General features: G+C 38.9%; 1 protein-coding gene across 4 annotated transcripts in view; it reads right to left on the bottom strand.

Annotated features, from left to right (window-relative positions):
* The window catches only part of LOC134533650 (b(0,+)-type amino acid transporter 1-like), a 354,769-nt gene that overhangs the window by 52,510 nt on the left and 278,140 nt on the right, over positions 1-24,119 (bottom strand). For all 4 annotated transcript variants that reach the window (XM_063371184.1, XM_063371185.1, XM_063371186.1 and 1 more), the window contains exons 9-10: positions 15,762-15,865; positions 14,977-15,073 (exon numbers count right to left, since the gene is read on the bottom strand). In XM_063371184.1, coding sequence (XP_063227254.1) covers positions 14,977-15,073; positions 15,762-15,865 — 201 coding nt within the window. The remainder of the gene's footprint in view (positions 1-14,976; positions 15,074-15,761; positions 15,866-24,119) is intronic.

The raw sequence follows: 24,119 nt of genomic DNA, 5'->3' as shown, positions 1-24,119 counted from the left end.
GGATCCAGGATCCGGCGGCCATCTTGGGTGACGTCATCGGCGGCCATCTTGGACTCAAAAATTCCCTAAAATTCCTTAAAAATGACTCAAAATGACTCAAAAATACCCGTTTTGAGGAAAAATTTCCCGTTTTCGAGGGAAAAATTCCCGTTTCGAGGGAAAATTAGGACTTCGAAAAACCTAAAAAGTCGTTTTGCCTTAGAAAAAACCCAAAATCCTAAAAGCGGCTTAATAATCCTCAGAGATAGCCACTCAATTAATAAAATTTTAATAAAAATATGAGTCCTAGGTTCGAACCCGACGAGTGCAAAAATAAAAATGGCGTCCGATCCTTCCCTCTTGGTGGCTGCTGGCAGACTGACTCCCACCACTTTGTTCATAGTATATTTATCGTCAGGTAGTATGATGTCATGTCCACCATCTTGAAAATCAATAATTTTTATGTTAGAAAAACGGGAAAAAAATTAAAAATCATTAAAAAATATAACTAATCGAATTAAATAATAAAAATTAAATAAATTATTACTTAAAACCACTGTTGAACATATCGTTATGGTCGCCATCTTGGATTATATTTAATTGTTGCATGTTTCGTTATGCCCGCCATCTCGGTTGAGTACGATGTTATCGTTACACTTTACATTATGACCGCCATATTGGATCCTATGAATGTTACATTTTTCGTTATGGCAGCCATCTTGGAATCGTGTAATTATTTAGCTAGAAATTCGGGAAAAAATCCATAATTCATTAAATAAATCACTCATTAATTTACATATTGATTCGATCAGTTCCTGTCCTTGGTTCGATACTCGATCGATGCAATAATGTTTAATTTTATGTAAAAAAATAATAATTTCAATAAACCATGTTCAAAATTCTTAAAGAGGCTTAAAATCCTCTGCTACCATCATCTTATAAGCCATCATGTCCGCCATCTTGGAAATTCGTAATTTCAATGCTAGAAATTCAGGAAAAAGTTCAAAACTCATTAAATAAATTTTTCAACCAATAAAATGATTAATTAGATCGACTTAGGTCCTTGGTACGATTCTGGATGCTGAAGAAAAAATAAATATAACAAAAATTTAACATAATAGTGACAGGTTCGTAAATAAAACATCGCAAATTCCATTCACAAAATAAATTTTATTACAAAATCTATATTTTACTACAGGATCACTTGCGAAAGCCCTGCATAGGCGTGAAATGACTAATTCTTAGCTCCAATCGGTTTATACTAGACAGAGACCAACCAGAACCTTTACAGACATAGTCCTCCTCTTCTTGACAGAGTTTCTGGATACCGTTTTTAACAGTTTGCTTCACATCGTCAGAACTGTAAATTACTGCAGCCGATGTCTTGAATGCACACTTCCTCACTTCGTCTTCGAATGGATACGGCTTTCCATATATACAGTCCAAATACAAGTTATATTTTGATGGACCGTTTGTTGCTACATCATCAGTAAGCTGATTGATTATGTCCTCTCTGATATCATCAAGAAAATTACAAATGTCTTTTGACTCACCTAACGTATTTAGATAATAGTAATATTTCAATTTTCCACGAAATGCAGACTGCACAAGTAGAACCCATTATCATTCACTTGTAATGCACCGAACACAGTATTAGGTTTATTTTCATGTCCAGACGTTATAGCAATCGGTTGCTGCACATTGGTTTTCTTGCTTGTACGCTTACGAGTCTCCAATCTAAAGCGAGGAGTCGAAATTTCTACAGGTAGTTCTTCAGTAGACACACGGACTTTACCGTTGCATTTTGTCACATGCCGTCGCAAACTATCAATACGTGTAAACCATTCATGACACTCATCACAGCGGAACTTCATGCGAGATGGATTCTTCTTGCATTTACTCCTCTCATGTCTTCGTGCTACATGAGAAAAAGTGAACGACATATCGCAGTAGCTGCAAGGATACCTTGCTGATGAAGACGAGCCTTTCAGACCCGATCCAGATACTGACGTTGCCACAGTTGCGACATCTCCAGGCATACTCTTATGAACATCAATGCATCGTTGTTGAATAGAAACCTTTACTTTCTGCCGAACAGCAGGACCTTTGCATGTCTTCATGTGCGTTTTCATATTATCTTTTCTGGCAAACTGCTTATGGCATTTCTCACAAACAATCATTTTACGATAAAGGTTCTTGACACATTCTCTCTTTTCGTGTCGTCGAGCATTGTTGTTGTTTGTGAAAATCTTGTCACAGTAACAACACCGATGTCCGTTAGTTGTTGAATCACCAGCCATTGAAGTCTCCATTGAGGCTGAAACGAAGTTCGTCGTGTTTTCCTGTGTAGCCAGCACCACCGGCATTAAATTCTCTTCTGCTGGTGGTACCACGACTGTTGAAGTCTCCTCCAGTGTTGTCAGAGGCGTTGCCGTCGAGATCTGCTCCTTCCTCGTCGCCGTTGACGTTAGGGTTCCTGTAGACGATGGTACATCCTCCATCAAGTTCTATGTTAAAGTCGGTAAAGATGCCATCGAGTTCACAAGAACAAGTAATTACGCGACTTATGCACCAGAAGAAACAAACTAGGCGATCCTTACACCGATAACGTCAGTAACAAACTGAGCATCCTGCTGTCTAGGACTCGCTTATATACATGAACAGGATGGAATAATACGCTAGTCAAATCAAGAACCATCAACAATAATACTCGAGCCAAAACTACATTAAAAATAGAACCCACTCAACGAAAAAGGCAGCACATTTGGAAGCAAATTCGACATATGAAATGGACACGCAATGCACGCACTTGCAGATTTCATCTCAAAGTTAACATTTAAATTTCATTCAAGCGAAGTAGCAAGCCAATGTCACATTATCATATTAACATCCTATTGGTCATACTATCCTCAAAATTTCACAGTATTATAAATCACACCAGTTATAGACGGACTTATGGTTTATAACACACAACATTTCAGTCATTTTTCTTTAATAAATTCATATTTTAAAATGCAAAATATACATGGTAAACGAAGAACCAGGTACGTAAATATTTTATATACTTTATGTACACTGTAGACGTCAAGAGCTTGAAAAAACATATGTAAGAAAGATATTTAATAAAACTCATATTAAATTGTATATTTATTCCCATTAATACACATCAGATCAAAAAAAGTAGGTTTTATTATATAAACCTCGAATTTCTTAGTTCATGTTTCTTTGAGGACGTATAAATTTTCAGCATTTCGCGAACCAAGTAGAAGTTTTAGTCTATTCTTCAATCATTTGGATTGTCTCTCGATGAACAATTGGTCTCATTTGCTACGGCTTCCATCTTCTTTACATATTTGTTATTATTAGTCTTAAAATCCACGCATCCGTGTCACTATCACAGACGCAAAGTTATCATCATCATCATCATCGTAGCTGTCATCAATATTATCATGAGCTGCATCAATATCACTCATTTTATGATATCGTTTCCGCATTTCAGTTGTCAGAGATTTACCACAATCTATGATCTTGTGAGCTTCACATTATTCTCTATTGTTTTGTAGACATGGTTAGTTCCATTCTCGTTTTCTTTAAAAGCCTGTGTGTCCAGTTTTATTATTTAATCCTTCAACCCATCATCCCACACACAATTAAATCATCGTAGTATACATAAAAAAAATCAACAAAGTTCCTTTCATTTAATCTTAGGAACTGCATCATCCTTTCCACCTATAGTATAGTTTCTTGAGCCCAAGAGTCTTTCATTATATACCATGCAGTGTTCTTCAAGAGATGTGGTATACTTCTAGTTCTACATACAAATCCATCCTATCATTGATTTGTTGACACATTAGAAAAAAAACCTTAAAGTTAATTTTTACGTGTTTTATTAAATTATCACTTCGGCTAAAAATAATTACCACACATAGTGTGTTATTACATTTCCTTCTGCATCTGCAATGCTAAGTTCCTTGATAATAAATCCATACTGACTAGAGAAGCCTTGGAGGTTTACACATTTCGTCATGGTGGTCGAGACGAGACTAAGCCGGTAATGTACTGTCAGGTCTTAGATAATAGACGACACAATCTACCTTGTTGCAGGATGTCTCGATGATGTCCGGAGCCTCCTCGTCACAATCACTGGTGCAGTGATGACCGAAGTTGCAGACCTCTAGTTGGAAGTAACCATCCTCGGTGACGTAGTGCACACGGCGGAATCCGGGCGTTACTTCCGCGTACTTTGCAGTAGGAACGAACAGCATTTGCTTGAATTTGTAGCAGCAGCTCTACACCCACACGACTATGTGTTGACTGCTGTGTCTAGGGTGTTGACCACAATTTATTCCGCTAGGACCACCCTCCAGTCCAGTCACATGTACCGTTGCTTCCGTTGTTGTCCCCCGCCTTGCTGGCGACCTCCAACATTCTAACACGGTGATCAACCATCCAAGTCCTAAGCATGCTAGCATTGTGTCTTGAGATCGGACCTGGACATCCAAGTTACATAGAGTATAATATATATACTCTGAAATACATAATAAAGAGAAAATTGATATAAATAACATTATACTTTGCTTAATAGTTCCAGAAGTAATGAACGCACTGCTTGACCAGTGACAGGTGTAACTAAATATTAAATATATTTAATATTTTATTTTCCATTACCTTTCGTGGTATTTATTTATCATTCACTCTACGAAAAACAACTCAAGACAATAAACCTGACCAACGAATTAAATACAGTACCGCTATGCCTTACATGAAAGTATAATTTTTCGATAATCTGAATAACCTATAAATCGTTCATGTACAAAGCCACACATAGAGGCCAATTGTCTATGGACCATGAGACCGAGTCATGACAATATCAGACGTATAGGCTAGTCATTTCAGAACCGCAGGACCTTCTTCGTCTTTAGATAATAACAGTCATTTAGACCATCATGAAATTTTTATACATACTAAAGGACCAAGTGACCTTGAAAAATATTAGAAACACCAAGAGGTATTGAACTAGTAAATATTCATTCACTACATATTTTACTACGCGCATTCAACAAAAAGGAAGCACCATCAACGAAAAGGCAGCACAATAAAAAAAGGCAGCACATTTGGAAACACCATCAACAAAATGGAAGCACATTTTGGAAGCACCATCAAAAAGGCAGCACATTTTGGAAGCACAATCAATAAAGGCAGCACATTTGGAAGCACCATCAACAAAAAGGAAGCACATTTGGAAAACCATCAACAAAAAGGAAGCACATTTTGGAAGCACCATCAACATAAAGGCAGCACATTTTGGAAGCACAATCAATAAAGGCAACATATTTGGAAGCACCATCAACAAAAAGGAAGCACATTTTGGAAGCACCATCAAACATGCAGCACATTTGGAAACACAAGTTACGAGAACTAAGTCTTAGTTAGAAATCAGAATGCAAGGAATAAAAACATTAAATTTTTACTTTTAATATTTAATTATTTCTTAACATTATACAAATAGAAGTAAAATAAGTCATTATTGTATGTAGCTAGCTTTCCTCAGTTCTTCGAGTATGAAGGATATTTCTTTTATGCACGAATAGTTTCCTGCACAAAGCGAGCCATGTAGAAGTCTTAGCCGGTCAACCAAAAGTTTGGATCTTTCCACGATGTGTAATCAATCTCTTCTACCACCATCTCACTTGCTTGTTTATTATAAATACTTTTAATATCACAATCGTCCCAGTGATCATAATAAGCGTTACCAGATTTATTTATTATAACACGTCGTTTCCATCATTTCGGTCTCAGGACACCGTAACATTCTTAGATCTTGTCAGCTTTAGGTGCTTCATCACAGTCTTTTTGTCAACAGCCTCAGAGTCACTGTAACAATCACTGTAGAAGACATCCTCTTCACTCAGATTACCATATGAATTCGATATCGATGATGTCGAAGTGCCATTATCGTCTTAATGCTTCCTATTTAGGAGTCCATCATTTTTACAAAGTAAGAAAGATCTACTTGAATTCGGCTGGAATGTATTCTCACTTTTCACGTTAAGGATTCTTCCATTGTCTTCATTCTTCCATAAATAATCATCATCCTTCAATTTAAGTTCTTCGTCGAGATCGGAAGAGCCACGAACATAACCTCTCTCAAGACAAGGAAAATTATTGTCGTAATACAGATCACTATTCCTTAGTCTAGTAGATCCATCGTTGTCCTCTGGCTTGTACGCAGGCTTAACGTTACAAGTTCAGTCATGTCTTTTTAAGCTCTCTCTCCGCGTAAACGACTTGCTACATCGAACGCAAATTATCATATTGCGTAGTGGATTTTTAACACAGTCATTCTTCTGGTGTTGTCTCCCATTCTTTCTCAAGATTAATTCTTTGCTGCAAAACTTACACCTGTGTCCTTTCGATACAGCAACTGACACCGAATCAGGATTCATATTAGTTACTGTGACTAATGTTAGATACAAATAGACAGTTTTCCAATTGGAACCATTACTTAAATATAATTTTTTTAAATAGTTCTTAAACGAGAGTTATCTCATGCAAAGGTAAGTAGTTCTGCTTTTCAACAACAGATGACACCACATATTGCTTGCAGTTAAATATTATTTCTTTTTTTCATGCGGGATGCAGGATTCTCACTAACGATCGCAATAGAGGGATGGCATCGCTAGACTCCAAGGAGAAGGTAGTTTGTTCTTCCAGTTAGTGTTTCTCAGGGTATATATTATTATTTGACTGAATAATGATTTTTTTTAAATTCCACCTAAAAAAAATAAAATAGAAGCACTCAGAGAAAACCATCAGGTATGATGTCGCTTATAAACATCATAAATTACCAATTTTTTTTAAAAAAGTTCAAATTTAATCATACTTAAGCAACATGAGAGTTCTAGCACAAGCCCGCTTGTGAACTTTTTGCTTAAGCAACATGAGAATTCTAGCACAAGCCCGCTTGTGAACTCTTTGCTTAAGCAACATGCGAGTTCTAGCACAAGCCCGCTTGTGAACTCTTTGCTTAAGCAACATGAGAGTTCTAGCACAAGCGGGCTTGTGAACTCTTTGCTTAAGCAGGATTAAATTTGGACTTTTTTTTAAAAAAATTGGTAATTTATGAAGTTTATAAACGACATCATCCCTGATGGTTTTCTCTGAGTGCTTCTATTTTATTTTTATTAGGTGGAATTTAAAAAAAAAGCATTATTCAGTCAAATAATAATATATACCCTGAGAAATCTGAGAAACACTAACTGGAAGAACAAACTACCTTCTCCTTGGAGTCTAGCGATGTCATCGCTCTATTGCGATCGTTAGTGAGAATCCTGCATCCCGCATGAAAGAAAGAAATAATACTTACCTGCAAGCAATACGTGGTGTCATCTCTTGTTGAAAAGCAGAACTACTTACAACAAGTACCATTGCATGAGATAACTTAACTTTCGCTTAAGAAATATTTAAAAAATTATATTTAATTAAAGGTTCCAATTGGAAAACTGTCTGTTTGTATCTAACATAAGTCACAGTAACTAATATGAATCCTGATTCGGTGTCTGTCGCTGTATCGAAAGGACACAGGTGTAAGTTTTGCAGCAAAGAATTTATCTTGAGAAAGAATGGAAGACAACACCAGAAGAATGACTGTGTTAAAAATCCACTACGCAATATGATAAGTTGCGTTCGATGTAGCAAGACGTTTACGCGGAGAGAGAGCTTAAAAAGACATGCCAGAACTTGTAACGTTAAGCCTGCGTACAAGCCAGAGGACAACGATGGATCTACTAGACTAAGGAATAGTGATCTGCATTACGACAATAATTTTCCTTGTCTTGAGAGAGATTATGTTCGTGGCTCTTCCGATCTCGACGAAGAACTTAAATTGAAGGACGATGATGATTTATGGGAGAATGAAGACAATGGAAGAATCCTTAACGTGAAAAGTGAGAATACATTCCAGCCGAATTCAAGTAGATCTTTCTTACTTTGTAAAAATGATGGATTCCTAAATAGGAAGCATGAAGACGATAATGGCACTTCGACATCATCGATATCGAATTCATATGGTAATCTGGGTGAAGAGGATGTCTTCTACAGTGATTGTTATAGTGACTCTGAGGCTGTTGACAAAAGCATAGACTGTGATGAAGCACCTAAAGCTGACAAGATCTAAAAATGTTACGGTGTCCTGAGACCGAAACGATGGAAACGACGTGTTATAATAAATAAATCTGGTAACGCTTATTATGATCACTGGGACGATTGTGATATTAAAAGTATTTATAATAAACAAGCAAGTGAGATGGTGGTAGAAGAGATTGATTACACATCGTGGAAAGATCCAAACTTTTGGTTGACCGGCTAAGACTTCTACATGGCTCGCTTTGTGCAGGAAACTATTCGTGCATAAAAGAAATATCCTTCATACTCGAAGAACTGAGGAAAGCTAGCTACATACAATAATGACTTATTTTACTTCTATTTGTATAATATTAAGAAATAAATTAAATATTAAAAGTAAAAATTTAATTTTTTTTTATTTCTTGCATTCTGATTTCTAACTAAGACTTAGTTCTCGTAACTTGTGTTTCCAAATGTGCTGCATGTTTGATGGTGCTTCCAAAATGTGCTTCCTTTTTGTTGATGGTGCTTCCAAATGTGCTGCCTTTATTGATTGTGCTTCCAAAATGTGCTGCCTTTATGTTGATGGTGCTTCCAAAATGTGCTTCCTTTTTGTTGATGGTGTTTCCAAATGTGCTTCCTTTTTGTTGATGGTGCTTCCAAATGTGCTGCCTTTATTTATTGTGCTTCCAAAATGTGCTGCCTTTTACGTTGATGGTGCTTCCAAAATGTGCTTCCATTTTGTTGATGGTGTTTCCAAATGTGCTGCCTTTTTTGATTGTGCTGCCTTTTCGTTGATGGTGCTTCCTTTTTGTTGATTGCGCGTAGTAAAATACGTAGTGACTGAATATTTACTAGTTCAAAACATCTTGGTGTTACTAAAATATTTTTCAAGGTCACTTGGACCTTTAGTATGTATAAAAATTTCATGATGGTATAAATTACTATTATTATCTAAAGACGAAGAAGGTCCTGCGGTCCTGAAATGACTAGCCTATACGTCTGATATTGTCATGACTCGGTCTCATGGTCCATAGACAATTGGCCTCTATGTGTGGCTTTGTACATGAACGATTTATAGGTTATTCAGATTATCGAAAAATTATACTTTCATGTAAGGCATAGCGGTACTGTATTTAATTCGTTGGGCAGGTTTATTGTCTTGAGTTGTTTTTCGTAGAGTGAATGATAAATAAATACCACAAAAGATAATGGAAAATAATATATTAAATATATTTAATATTTAGTTACACCTGTCACTAAACAAGCAATGCGTTAACTACTTCTGGAACTATTAAGCAAAGTATAATGTTATTTATATCAATTTTTTCGTTATTATGTATTTCAGAGTATATATATTATACTCTATGTAACTTGGATGTCCAGGTCCGATCTCAAGACACAATGCTAGCATGCTTAGGGCTTGGATGGTTGATCACCGTGTTGCAATGTTGGAGGTCGCCAGCAAGGCGGGGGACAACAACGGAAGCAACGGTACATGTGACTGGACTGGAGGGTGGTCCTAGCGGAATAAATTGAGGTCAACACCCTAGACACAGCAGTCAACACATAGTCGTGTGGGTATAGAGCTGCTGCTACAAATTCAAGCAAATGCTGTTCGTTCCAACTGCAAAGAACGCGGAAGTAACGCCCGGATTCCGCCGTGTGCACTACGTCACCGAGGATGGTTACTTCCAACTAGAGGTCTGCAACTTCGGTCATCACTGCACCAGTGATTGTGACGAGGAGGCTCCGGACATCATCGAGACATCCTGCAACATGGTAGATTGTGTCGTCTATTATCTAAGACCTGACAGTACATTACCGGCTTAGTCTCGTCTCGACCACCATGACGAAATGTGTAAACCTCCAAGGCTTCTCTAGTCAGTATGGATTTATTATCAAGGAACTTAGCATTGCAGATGAAGAAGGAAATGTAATAACACACTATGTGTGGTAATTATTTTTAGCCGAAGTGATAATTTAATAAAACACGTAAAAATTAACTTTAAGGTTTTTTTTTCTAATGTGTCAACAAATTAATGATAGGATGGATTTGTATGTAGAACTAGAAGTATACCACATCTCTTGAAGAACACTGCATGGTATATAATGAAAGACTCTTGGGCTCAAGAAACTATACTATAGGTGGAAAGGATGATGCAGTTCCTAAGATTAAATGAAAGGAACTTAGTTGATTTTTTTATGTATACTACGATGATTTAATTGTGTGTGGGATGATGGGTTGAAGGATTAAATAATAAAACTGGACACACAGGCTTTTAAAGAAAACGAGAATGGAACTAACCATGTCTACAACACAATAGAGAATAATGTGAAGCTCACAAGATCATAGATTGTGGTAAATCTCTGACAACTGAAATGCGGAAACGATATCATAAAATGAGTGATATTGATGTAGCTCATGATAATATTGATGACAGCTACGATGATGATGATGATAACTTTGCGTCTGTGATAGTGACACGGATGCGTGGATTTTAAGACTAATAATAACAAATATGTAAAGAAGATGGAAGCCGTAGCACATGAGACCAATTGTTCATCGAGAGACAATCCAAATGATTGAAGAATAGACTAAAACTTCTACTTGGTTCGCGAAATGCTGAAAATTTATACGTCCTCAAAGAAACATGAACTAAGAAATTCGTGGTTTATATAATAAAACCTACTTTTTTTGATCTGATGTGTATTAATGGGAATAAATATACAATTTAATATGAGTTTTATTAATAATCTTTCTTTCATATGTACTTTCAAGCTCTTGACGTCTACAGTGTACATAAAGTATATAAAATATTTACGTACCTGGTTCTTCGTTTACCATGTATATTTTGCATTTTAAAATATGAATTTATTAAAGAAAAATGACTGAAATGTTGTGTGTTAGAAACCATAAGTCCGTCTATAACTGGTGTGATTTATAATACTGTGAAATTTTGAGGATAGTATGACCAATAGGATGTTAATATGATAATGTGACATTGGCTTGCTACTTCGCTTGAATGAAATTTAAATGTTAACTTTGAGATGAAATCTGCAAGTGCGTGCATTGCGTGTCCATTTCATATGTCGAATTTGCTTCCAAATGTGCTGCCTTTTTCGTTGAGTGGGCTTCTATTTTTAATGTAGTTTTGACTCGAGTATTATTGTTGATGGTTCTTGATTTGACTAGCGTATTATTCCATCCTGTGCATGTATATAAGCGAGTCCTAGACAGCAGGATGCTCAGTTTGTTACTGACGTTATCGGTGTAAGGATCGCCTAGTTTGTTTCTTCTGGTGCATAAGTCGCGTAATTACTTGTTCTTGTGAACTCGATGGCATCTTTACCGACTTTAACATAGAACTTGATGGAGGATGTACCATCGTCTACAGGAACCCTAACGTCAACGGCGACGAGGAAGGAGCAGATCTCGACGGCAACGCCTCTGACAACACTGGAGGAGACTTCAACAGTCGTGGTACCACCAGCAGAAGAGAATTTAATGCCGGTGGTGCTGGCTACACAGGAAAACACGACGAACTTCGTTTCAGCCTCAATGGAGACTTCAATGGCTGGTGATTCAACAACTAACGGACATCGGTGTTGTTACTGTGACAAGATTTTCACAAACAACAACAATGCTCGACGACACGAAAAGAGAGAATGTGTCAAGAACCTTTATCGTAAAATGATTGTTTGTGAGAAATGCCATAAGCAGTTTGCCAGAAAAGATAATATGAAAACGCACATGAAGACATGCAAAGGTCCTGCTGTTCGGCAGAAAGTAAAGGTTTCTATTCAACAACGATGCATTGATGTTCATAAGAGTATGCCTGGAGATGTCGCAACTGTGGCAACGTCAGTATCTGGATCGGGTCTGAAAGGCTCGTCTTCATCAGCAAGGTATCCTTGCAGCTACTGCGATATGTCGTTCACTTTTTCTCATGTAGCACGAAGACATGAGAGGAGTAAATGCAAGAAGAATCCATCTCGCATGAAGTTCCGCTGTGATGAGTGTCATGAATGGTTTACACGTATTGATAGTTTGCGACGGCATGTGACAAAATGCAACGGTAAAGTCCGTGTGTCTACTGAAGAACTACCTGTAGAAATTTCGACTCCTCGCTTTAGATTGGAGACTCGTAAGCGTACAAGCAAGAAAACCAATGTGCAGCAACCGATTGCTATAACGTCTGGACATGAAAATAAACCTAATACTGTGTTTGGTGCATTACAAGTGAATGATAATGGGTTCTACTTGCGCAGTCTGCATTTCGTGGAAAATTGAAATATTACTATTATCTAAATACGTTAGGTGAGTCAAAAGACATTTGTAATTTTCTTGATGATATCAGAGAGGACATAATCAATCAGCTTACTGATGATGTAGCAACAAACGGTCCATCAAAATATAACTTGTGGTTGGACTGTATATATGGAAAGCCGTATCCATTCGAAGACGAAGTGAGGAAGTGTGCATTCAAGACATCGGCTGCAGTAATTTACAGTTCTGACGATGTGAAGCAAACTGTTAAAAACGGTATCCAGAAACTCTGTCAAGAAGAGGAGGACTATGTCTGTAAAGGTTCTGGTTGGTCTCTGTCTAGTATAAACCGATTGGAGCTAAGAATTCGTCATTTCACGCCTATGCAAGGCTTTCGCAAGTGATCCTGTAGTAAAATATAGATTTTGTAATAAAATTTATTTTGTGAAAGAATTTGCGATGTTTTATTTACGAACCTGTCACTATTGTGTTAAATTTTTGTTGTATTTATTTTTTCTTCAGCATCCAGAATCGTACCAAGGACCTAAGTCGATCTAATTAATCATTTTTTTGGTTGAAAAATTTATTTAATGAGTTTTGAACTTTTTCCTGAATTTCTAGCATTGAAATTACGAATTTCCAAGATGGCGGACATGATGGCTTATAAGATGATGGTAGTAGAGGATTTTAAACCTCTTTAAGAATTTTGAACATGGTTTATTGAAATTATTATTTTTTTAAATAAAATTAAACATTATTGCATCGATCGAGTATCGAACCAAGGACAGGAACTGATCGAATCAATATGTAAATTAATGAGTGATTTATTTAATGAATTATGAATTTTTTCCCGAATTTCTAGCTAAATAATTACACGATTCCAAGATGGCTGCCATAACGAAACATGTAACATTAATAGGATCCAATATGGCTGTCATAATGTAAAGTGTAACGATAACATCGTACTCAACCGAGATGGCGGGCATAACGAAACATGCAACAATTAAAAATAATCCAAGATGGCGACCATAACGATATGTTCAATAGTGGTTTTAAGTAATAATTTATTTATTTTTATTATTTAATTCGATTTGTTATTTTTTTAATGATTTTTTATTTTTTTCCCTTTTTTCTAACATAAAAATTATTGATTTTCAAGATGGCGGACATGACATCATACTACCTGACGATAAATATACTATGAACAAAGTGGTGGGAGTCAGTCTGCCAGCAGCCACCGAGAGGGAAGGATCGGACGCCATTTTTATTTTTGCACTCGTCGGGTTCGAACCTAGGACTCATATTTTTATTAAAATTTTATTAATTGAGTGGCTAGCTCTAAGGATTATTAAGCCGCTTTTAGGATTTTGGGTTTTTTCTAAGGCAAAACGACTTTTTAGGTTTTTCGAAGTCCTAATTTTCCCTCGAAACAGGAATTTTTCCCTCGAAAACAGGAAATTTCTCCTCAAAACGGGAATTTTTGAGTCATTTTGAGTCATTTTTAAGGAATTTTAGGGAATTTTTGAGTCCAAGATGGCCGCCGATGACGTCACCCAAGATGGCCGCCGGATCCTGGATCCTGCGCCTGTCCCAGAATCGGCTATATCCATCTACTAATATGGCGGACGGTTTTTATCATGGCAAATGTTTTTATAAAAATTTTTATTAAATAATTTTTTTATTATTTTAAAAATTTTCTGGATTTATAGCTTAATATTTACGGATTTCAAGATAGCTGCCGTAACGATAATTGCAACGGTTTCGTCATAATTTAAAATTGCTGTTGAGGTCAAGGTCAATGTCAAAGCTTCCCACCAGAGGTTTATTGGAAGCTTGTAAATGGGGAATTTAAGCCTCAATGGGAACATCTATTTTTTTTTCTAAGACAAAAGTCTTTTGAGGTTTTTCGAATTTCAAATTTTTGAATGTTAGGCAGGGTTTTTTTTCCCTCGAAAAAGGAATTTTTTAATTTTATATATTTTTGTAGAATTATTGGCGGAATGTTCTTACAAAAAAACCTGGAAATTTGGGTGGATTTTTATGAATTTTTTTGGAAATTTTTGAAGGTCAAGGTCAAAATTCAAGAGCAAGGTAATACAAGATGGCCGCCGTGACGTCACAATCCAAGATGGCGGTAAGCTCCACAGGCTCCACAGCCAGAAGGCAAGACGCCGGACCGGCTATTACCTACATACTTCTTGCAAACATTTTTCTATGTTATACTGTAAGACAAACTATTTCTTCCTGAATCACTAAAGAAAACATTGATGATAAATAGCATACTTTTTAATTTTCAAATATAATTTACAGTTTTTGCAAATTTAATTTAAATAATTTGGTTAAATATAATCACGAACAATTACTTAAAAAGCCCGCCTTAACCTGTTTGATATTATATAAGATTTTCTCGCACGGTGGTTGGCCGGTTCTTGCACGCTCGGCTCAGGCTGAACGTGACCATTATTCGTGCGTGCAGCGAGCGTTCATCGATTTATAATACGTTATCACGTCAAAAAATAAAGTTATTTATACTGTTACAAATAGGTTTTTAAGCTTGAAGTACTACTATGCAGTATCCAGGTAGCCATAATGTGAGACACTACCTGAGTGGCGACGGCCGGCGCTGGCGTGAGGCGCCTCACGTGGATGTAGGAGAACATCTCCAGCATGTGGCCCTCCCGGCCCGCCACGAAGCAGAGTCTGCAAGCACCGCGCTCACATTCACATGGCCCCGTGCACAGGCTGCCACAGGGTGCCTCCCACTTTATATCCACACTCATCACAGATCAACTTGTAGATTTTTTCAATTGTTTAACTTATACCAAATGAAAAATATATAATGCGCATACTTTTTGCATAATTAGTTGCCAAAGTTACATTTTTAACGTTTTTGGGTTTTACAAATAAGGAGAATTTAATTTATTGCAGAACTGAACCTTTTTAGGTTCAACTGCAATGCCACTGGTTACTTCAAGAAATGGTTTGAATTTCTTTCAGAAAGTATTAGGTAATTCATTTTACCTGGCATTTCAAAATTCTCAAATTTGTAACGATTTTAACAGCCAAGAAACATGAAATGAATTTTTGTGATAGAAATGCGAACCATATCATATATGGAAATGTTGGAACGTAACTTTGAATGTCATTAATTGGAACATTTCCAAATCCAAAAATAACAAAGGAACTTTTAAAGAAATTAAAAATAATGAGATAAAACCACGATAACCATTAATATATAATATTCAATATCAAACTAATTTTATAATTTTTATCTTGTTTACTGTAACTATTGTAATTGTTTTTGTATTAAGCCAAAGTATACAGTGTTATTAATGCAGAAACCAGCCCTGTTCCCCAGCAGGTTGAGGTAGGAACACGAACAAAGCACCTGGTGACGCCGAACTGAACGCTGAGCGCGCAGCCGAAGGTTGACAGAGCCACGCCCACAGGGATGACGAAGCTCATCACACCCAGCACTCTGTCCCCGAACACCTGCAAGGAACCCGTCACACAGCTGTCACCCTCAGAGCTCCGTGAGCCTGACATGCTGTCTATGACACAGAACACCTGCAAGGAACCCGTCCAACAGCCTGTCACCCTCAGAGCTCCGCGAGCCTCACATGCTGTCTCTGACACAGAACACCTGCAAGGAACCCGTCACACAGCTGTCACCCTCAGAGCTCCGCGAGCCTGACATGCTGTCTCTGACACAGAACACCTGCAAGAAACCCGTCACACAGCCTGTCACCCTCAGAGCTCCGTGAGCCTGACATGCTGTCTCTGACACAGAACACCTGCAAGGAACCTGTCACACAGCCTGTCACCCTCAGAGCTCCTTGAGCCTGACATGCTGTCTCTGACACAGAACACCTGCAAGGAACCCGTCACACAGCCTGTCACCCTCAGAGCTCCGTGAGCCTGACATGCTGTCTCTGACACAGAACACCTGCAAGGAACCCGTCACACAGCTGTCACCCTCAGAGCTCCGTGAGCCTGACATGCTGTCTCTGACACAGAACACCTGCAAGAAACGCGTCACACAGCCTGTCACCCTCAGAGCTCCGTGAGCCTGACATGCTGTCTCTGACACAGAACACCTGCAAGGAACCCGTCACACAGCCTGTCACCCTCAGAGCTCCGTGAGCCTGACATGCTGTCTCTGACACAGAACACCTGCAAGGAACCCGTCACACAGCCTGTCACCCTCAGAGCTCCGTGAGCCTGACATGCTGTCTCTGACACAGAACACCTGCAAGGAACCCGTCACACAGCCTGTCACCCTCAGAGCTCCGTGAGCCTGACATGCTGTCTCTGACACAGAACACCTGCAAGGAACCCGTCACACAGCCTGTCACCCTCAGAGCTCCGTGAGCCTGACATGCTGTCTCTGACACAGAACACCTTCAAGGAACCCGTCACACAGCCTGTCACCCTCAGAGCTCCGTGAGCCTGACATGCTGTCTCTGACACAGAACACCTGCAAGGAACCCGTCACACAGCCTGTCACCCTCAGAGCTCCGTAAGCCTGACATGCAGTCTCTGACACAGAACACCTGCAAGGAACCCGTCACACAGCCTGTCACCCTCAGAGCTCCGTGAGCCTGACATGCTGTCTCTGACACAGAACACCTGCAAGGAACCCGTCACACAGCCTGTCACCCTCAGAGCTCCGTGAGCCTGACATGCTGTCTCTGACACAGAACACCTGCAAGAAACCCGTCACACAGCTGTCACCCTCAGAGCTCCGTGAGCCTGACATGCTGTCTCTGACACAGAACACCTGCAAGGAACCCGTCACACAGCCTGTCACCCTCAGAGCTCCATGAGCCTGACATGCTGTCTCTGACACAGAACACCTGCAAGGAACCCGTCACACAGCTGTCACCCTCAGAGCTCCGTGAGCCTGACATGCTGTCTCTGACACAGAACACCTGCAAGGAACCCGTCACACAGCTGTCACCCTCAGAGCTCCGTGAGCCTGACATGCTGTCTCTGACACAGAACACCTGCAAGGAACCCGTCGGACACCTGTCACCCTCAGAGCTCCGTGAGCCTGACATGCTGTCTCTGACACAGAACACCTGCAAGGAACCCGTCACACAGCCTGTCACCCTCAGAGCTCCGTGAGCCTGACATGCTGTCTCTGACACAGAACACCTGCAAGGAACCCGTCACACAGCTGTCACCCTCAGAGCTCCGTGAGTCTGACATGCTGTCTCTGACACAGAACACCTGCAAGGAACCCGTCACACAGCTGTCACCCTCAGAGCTCCGTGAGCCTGACATGCTGTCTCTGACACAGAACACCTGCAAGGAACCCGTCACACAGCTGTCACCCTCAGAGCTCCGTGAGTCTGACATGCTGTCTCTGACACAGAACACCTGCAAGGAACCCGTCACACAGCTGTCACCCTCAGAGCTCCGTGAGTCTGACATGCTGTCTCTGACACAGAACACCTGCAAGGAATCCGTCACACAGCTGTCACCCTCAGAGCTCCGTGAGCCTGACATGCTGTCTCTGACACAGAACACCTGAAGGAACCCGTCACACACCTGTCACCCTCAGAGCTCCGTGAGCCTGACATGCTGTCTCGGACAGGACTCATCTCACATGTGCCTCATCACTAGGCCCGTCTGTGCAGGTGGTTAGGTAGCTTCCCCACCACTTTGTGCACATCTTTGCACGTCCCACAATTAAAAAAAAGATTAATTTAAATTATGGCAATAACTGCAAAATTGAACTAAGTGTATTGAATTAATTGTCTTTTTGCAATAAACGAGTATTTTAAAAAAATACAATTAGGGTAAATTCACGCATTAAAATAATTTAAATTCTTAACCAGGCCACCATAGTGCCTTCGCCGCGGGGAAACAACCCCCCCCCCCTTCCTTCATTGCACAACTCTCCTCGCAATACTTCTCAACGCTCTCAACTATCTGCCCTTGCATGCTTCTGCAGCCATGACATGCATCCCTCTCTTAGGAAGCTTCAAGGCGAATTAAATGGGTGCATGTATGTATGTACGTTCGTTATATGTTATACTTACTTGGCGTATTAAAAAACAAAATATAATTTTGCATGCAAATATTTAATAGAAATAAAATAATATAAGGAGTGAAGTGATATTATAAATACGGATGGTAAAGCATTAATGCAATCAAATAAAAAATTCCTTAAGCGGGCATACCATAGTCAGTAGACTTGGGAAGTTGCGCCTTAAGCCGTTAGATAGTATTTAATGTACCATCATGAGCATCTGTGTGCTGACAACTTGAGGCGCGACCTCCAACAGTGTCACTTATGTAGCAGAGTGGTTGCTTGCACTCATGTGAGAACTGTGTCAAGGAGTTCTCCAGAGCTGACTATTTGAGAGAATATCCCAAAGTGTGCAAGAGACCTGCTCCACCACCGATCATGAAGCAGAGGATAGCTGCGCTCAAACCTGCAGCTAACCCTAAGCCCGGCACTTCAACTACCTGAACTAAGGCAGTGACCAGGGTGTGTTGGTCAACACCCACAACTTCATCATTGCCGAAGTGGGATTCCCAGGCAATCTGAAGATGTATGTCGCAGAAAACAACTCCAGATGCCAAAGATATATGCTCATACGTTGGTTAGATAAAGGCTAATCTAATAAGCCAACTTGTGGAGGAAATTGAAGAGAATGGTCCGCTCAAGTACAATATAGTGCTTGAGTGTGACTACGAAAAGCTTATGGATGCAAGTGAGTACAAGAGGGCCTTCTAATCCCTCAATGTTTCCCTCTATGTAGTTCACGGGGTGAAGGATGCTGTTACAGAGTCCATCTCTAAGATCTGTAAGGAAGAGGAGGACAACATGTGAAAAGGGGCCTGGGTGGACTTCGTCTGCCATTAAGCGACTACAACTACACATTAACAAGCTTGATCCACATTGTGCTAGCTTTTACATCGAATTACCTGCCTGCATCGTGTCTAAACATGCGATAATCAGTCTGTATAAAATTAAATGAGCACACACGTTTTAAGTGTGCTATCCTGGTCAAGTTAGCATGTTAATTAACACTACCGTGCTTTGGAGGGGAAGTTCAAATTCACCAACATCGATTTTCCTACTCCACTTCATCAGATCCCTCTATTCGAGAAAAAGAATCCTGGTGTGTCTGCCATCATCTAGAGCATCGACGAGAACCAGAGGATTGTTCCAGCACGAGTCGCTCTAGAAGATCACTCACTTCAAACTACTGCTCTTCGTCTCGAAACATGTAGATTATTGTCTGAAATATGTGTAACAGTGTTTGAAATATGAGGATTTTGACGATTGCGTGGATTGGTGTTTGAAATGTGTGTCAGTGTTTGAAATATGTGGATTATGTAGATTCATGTTTGAAAAGTGTGTGATCATTAGTAAAATCATCATCGATATTTGTATAGTGGTATGTTTCTGAGTTTAAAAAAAATGTAATTTGCTTCCAGTTATTCTTGAGTCATTAATTCTCCTGGTTTTCTTATGTCGGACTTGTGATATATGTGTATGTGTGTGTATATATATATATATATATATATATATATATATTAAATTCCTGATACCAAATCAGAAATTTCAACACTTTAATCAGGTTACACTCTAATAAAAATATCCGTTACTCATTCGATAACTAAATTTAAGTACAGCTGAGAAACACTTAGTACTTGTAAAATGATTCTCCTCCCCCTCAAGATTTAGCAAAGCTTTCTATATATATAAAATCAGGCTGATTAATTATAAAAAGAGCGAGTCAATAACAACAAGGAAGTTAAATGATAGCAAAATATTAGATGACTATAATGATCATGAGAAATGTGAAAATGCTGATTCTAACAGTACTATCCCAGGTCTTGTTAACGAATTGGAATTGAAAGCCAACGAAGAAAGTAGTATCTTCATTGGAAATTAAAAAAAAATATATTTACAAAAAGTTCTAGTTGGTATTTTTATATAAAGAGATTTTTTATAAGTGGTTTATGTATCCTTGTAGCCATGTTAGTAGTATACAAATGGGGCTCCGGGCGCACGGGTCCTGGGTGTGGTGCCGAGTGCCGAGCCACATCTCTGACGTCACGGCGGCCATTTTGGATGAGCGTAACGGGACACAGCGTAACGGGAAAAGTAGGACATTGACCTTTGACCCTCAAAATCCGCCAAAATTGGGCAAAAATTGGCCAAAATTCCTCAAAACACGCCAAAATTTTCATTTTTTTGAAAAACAATTCCGCCAAAAAATCTCAAAACATTCCACAAACCAAAAATTAGAATTTCGAAAATCCTCAAAAGTCGGTTTGCCCTAGAAAGAACCCAAATTCCTAAAAACGCCTTTTAGCATCCATGTCTAAAGCCTCCGGTAAGCCATTTCTAGGAATAAGGATACCATGACCGCCATCTTGGATTATGACGTCACCGTTGCAATTTCCGTTACGGCCGCTATCTTTAAAATCTTTATTTATTATCCGATTTTAATGAAAAAATTTTTAAAATTTATAAAAAAATTTAATAAATTTCTCATAAAAAACAAACATTTACGACACGGAGTTCGGAGTCCTCGGTTCGAAACCGGCGAAGGCAAAAAAATTAAAAATGGCGACCGATCTAACCCTTACAGTGGCTGCTGGCATACTGACTCCCACCACTTTTTTCAAAGCATATATATCGCTAATGAGCATGACGTCATGTCCGTCATCTTGAAAGTCCGTAATTTTAATGCTAGAGATTCGGGAAAAAATTTAAACATCATTAAAAAAATTAATCAACCTAGTTAAATAATAAAAAAATCCTTAAAACCACCGTTGCACTTTAAGTGACAACGCCATCTTGAAATCACCCGCTGGAGGTCACCATCTTGTTTTCGTCCGCTAGAGTGTGCTGATACCATGTTAGTATAATTATCTGGTCACCACACCTTTGACCTTGAACTTTGACCTTGGCCTTGAAATTTTATCCTGACCTTGAAATTTGACCTTGACCTTGAAATTTGACCTTGACCTTGAAATTTGACTTTGTCCTTGAAATTTGACTTTGTCCTTGTCGACCATCATGGATCCGACATTTTATGTTCAGTACATGCTACCAGGAGCGACCACCTGCTGGAGTACACCATCTTGTGCGTGTACTCGTATTATAGAGTACATTTCCATCTGGTTAATTTTATTCTAACCCGCTACAGTGCAACAATCATTTATTACCGAGGTGCCCCCGCCATCTTGAAATTCGGACGCCATCTTGAAATCATGTAATAATGTAGCTAGAAAAGTGGAAAAAAATCCGAAATTCATAAAACAAATCACTCATTAACTTACATATCGATTTGATCCACTCCAGTCCTTGGTTCGACCCTCGATCGTTACAATAATGTTTAATTTTATGAAAAAAAATAATAACTTCAATAAACCATGTTCAACATTCTTAAAGAGACTTTAAATCCTCTACTACCATCATCCTATAAGCCATCAAGACCACCATATTGGAAATTCGTAATTGTAATGCTAGAGATTCGGGAAAAAGTTCAAAATTCATTAAATAAATTTGTAATCTATACTCTGATTGATTAGATCGACTAAGGTCCTTGGTTCGATCCCTGGCCGATACAAAACAACTTTAAATTAAAAAAAGTACCAGAAAAGTGTAAGGTTCGAGAAATAAATCACCACAAAGTCTTTTACAAACATAATATTTATTACACAATTTCTATCCTACTACAGAATCACTTGCGAAAGCCAGCAATCTTATAAACATTTAGTCCTGCATAGACATGCAACGACTACTTCTTAGCTCCAACAGCTCCAAAAGCTCCAAATGGCTCCAAATGCTCCAAACGGCCTCAAAATGGCTCCAACAGCTCTAACAGCTCCCACTGCTGCAACTGCCTTTTCTTTCAACAGCTCCAATGATATTGGGCTACAATGATACGAGTCTAAGAGACTACGAGGCTACAAGGCTACGAATTTAAAAGGAACTAGCTGGTTCCGAGTTATACATGGCTGCGAGACTGCATGACTAAAAGACTGCATGGCTACGAAACTACATGTCTATGAAGCTACAAGGATACACATCTACTCGGCTCCAACACGCAATGTACACACAGTACACACAGGAAACGGAACGTACATACAGTACACACACAGGAAACAAAACGTACACACAGGAAACGGAACGTACACACAGTATACACAGGAAACGTGACGTACACACAGGAAAACGGAATGTACACACAGTACACACAGGAAAACGGAATTTACACACAGGAAACGGAACGTACACACAGGAAAACGGAATGTACACACAGGAAAACGAAATGTACACACAGGAAAACGGAATGTACACACAGGAAAACGGAATGTACACACAGTACACACAGGAAACGGAATGATCACATATACAGTAGCGAAAACACAGTCCTATTTGGAAATCAGGATACAAGAAATAAATCATACTTTTTTAAAATATAAATAGTTCATTTATTTTTCAATAGTACACGCATGACAGTTAAACAAATGATTATTGTATGTAGCCAGCTTTCCGAAGTTCTTACAGTATGGACGATACATCCTCGATATGCGAGTAGTTTCCTCTACGAACAGATGCCACCATCAGTCTTAGCCGGTCAACCAATATGTTTGGATCTTTCCATGATGTGGAATCAATCTCTTCTGCCACCATCTTCCTTGCACGTTTATTATAAATATTATGATCTCTGCTGTCCGTTTTAACACCAACCTCAGGGTTACTTTCATCATCGAGCCAGTGATCATCACAAGCTTGATCAGATTTATTTATTATATCACGACGTTTCCATCGCTTCGGTCTCAGGACACCACCACATTCTTAGGTCTTGTCAGCTTTAGGTTCTGCATCACAGTCTTCGATCACGTCGCCAGCTTCAGAGTCACTGTAGCAATCACCGTAGAAGGCATCGTCTTCACCCAGATTACCGTATAAAAACTCGTTATCGTCGATGTCGAAGTGTCTGCATCACCTTCATGCTTCCTTTTTAAGAGCCCATAATTTTACAAAGTATGGAGGATCTGCTAAATATAGGCTTGAGTGTATTTTCACTTTTCAAGGTGTTGATACTCCCATTAGTTTCAGTCTTCCCGAAACCATCAGCATCCTTCAATATTTGTTTCTCGTCACGATCGGCGTGCTACGGCTTCCATCTTTTCTATATTAATAATATTATTGTCTTAATATCTTCGCGTCCGTGTCACTATCACAGACGTAAAGACATCATCACCGTAGCTACCAGTTATAATACCAGGAGCTGCATCAATATCACTCATTTTATGATATCGTTTCCACATTTCTGTTGTAAGAGACGTACCACAATCTATGATCTTGTGAGCTTTACAATAGTCTCTATTGTTTTCTAGACATGGTTAGCTCCATTCTCATTTTCTTTAAAAGCCTATGTGTCCAGTTTTATTATTTAATCCTTCAACCCATCATCCCAAACCCAATTAAATCATCTTAGTATATAGAAAAAAAATCATCAAAGTTCCTTTCATTTAATCATAGGAACCGCTTCATCATTTCCACCTATAGTTTAGTTTCTTGAGCCCAAGAGTCTTTCATTATATATACCATGCAGTGTTCTTCAAGAGATGTGGTAAACTGCCAGTTCTACATACAAATCCATCCAATCAATGATTTGTTTACACATTAGAAAAACCTTCATGTTAATTTTTACATGTTTTATTAAATTATCACTTCGACTAAAATAATTACCACACATAG

The sequence above is a fragment of the Bacillus rossius genome, chromosome 7 (genome assembly GCF_032445375.1).
Source record: "Bacillus rossius redtenbacheri isolate Brsri chromosome 7, Brsri_v3, whole genome shotgun sequence".
Taxonomy (NCBI): Eukaryota; Metazoa; Arthropoda; class Insecta; order Phasmatodea; family Bacillidae; genus Bacillus; species Bacillus rossius.
This window is presented reverse-complemented; position numbering and strand designations above follow the sequence as displayed.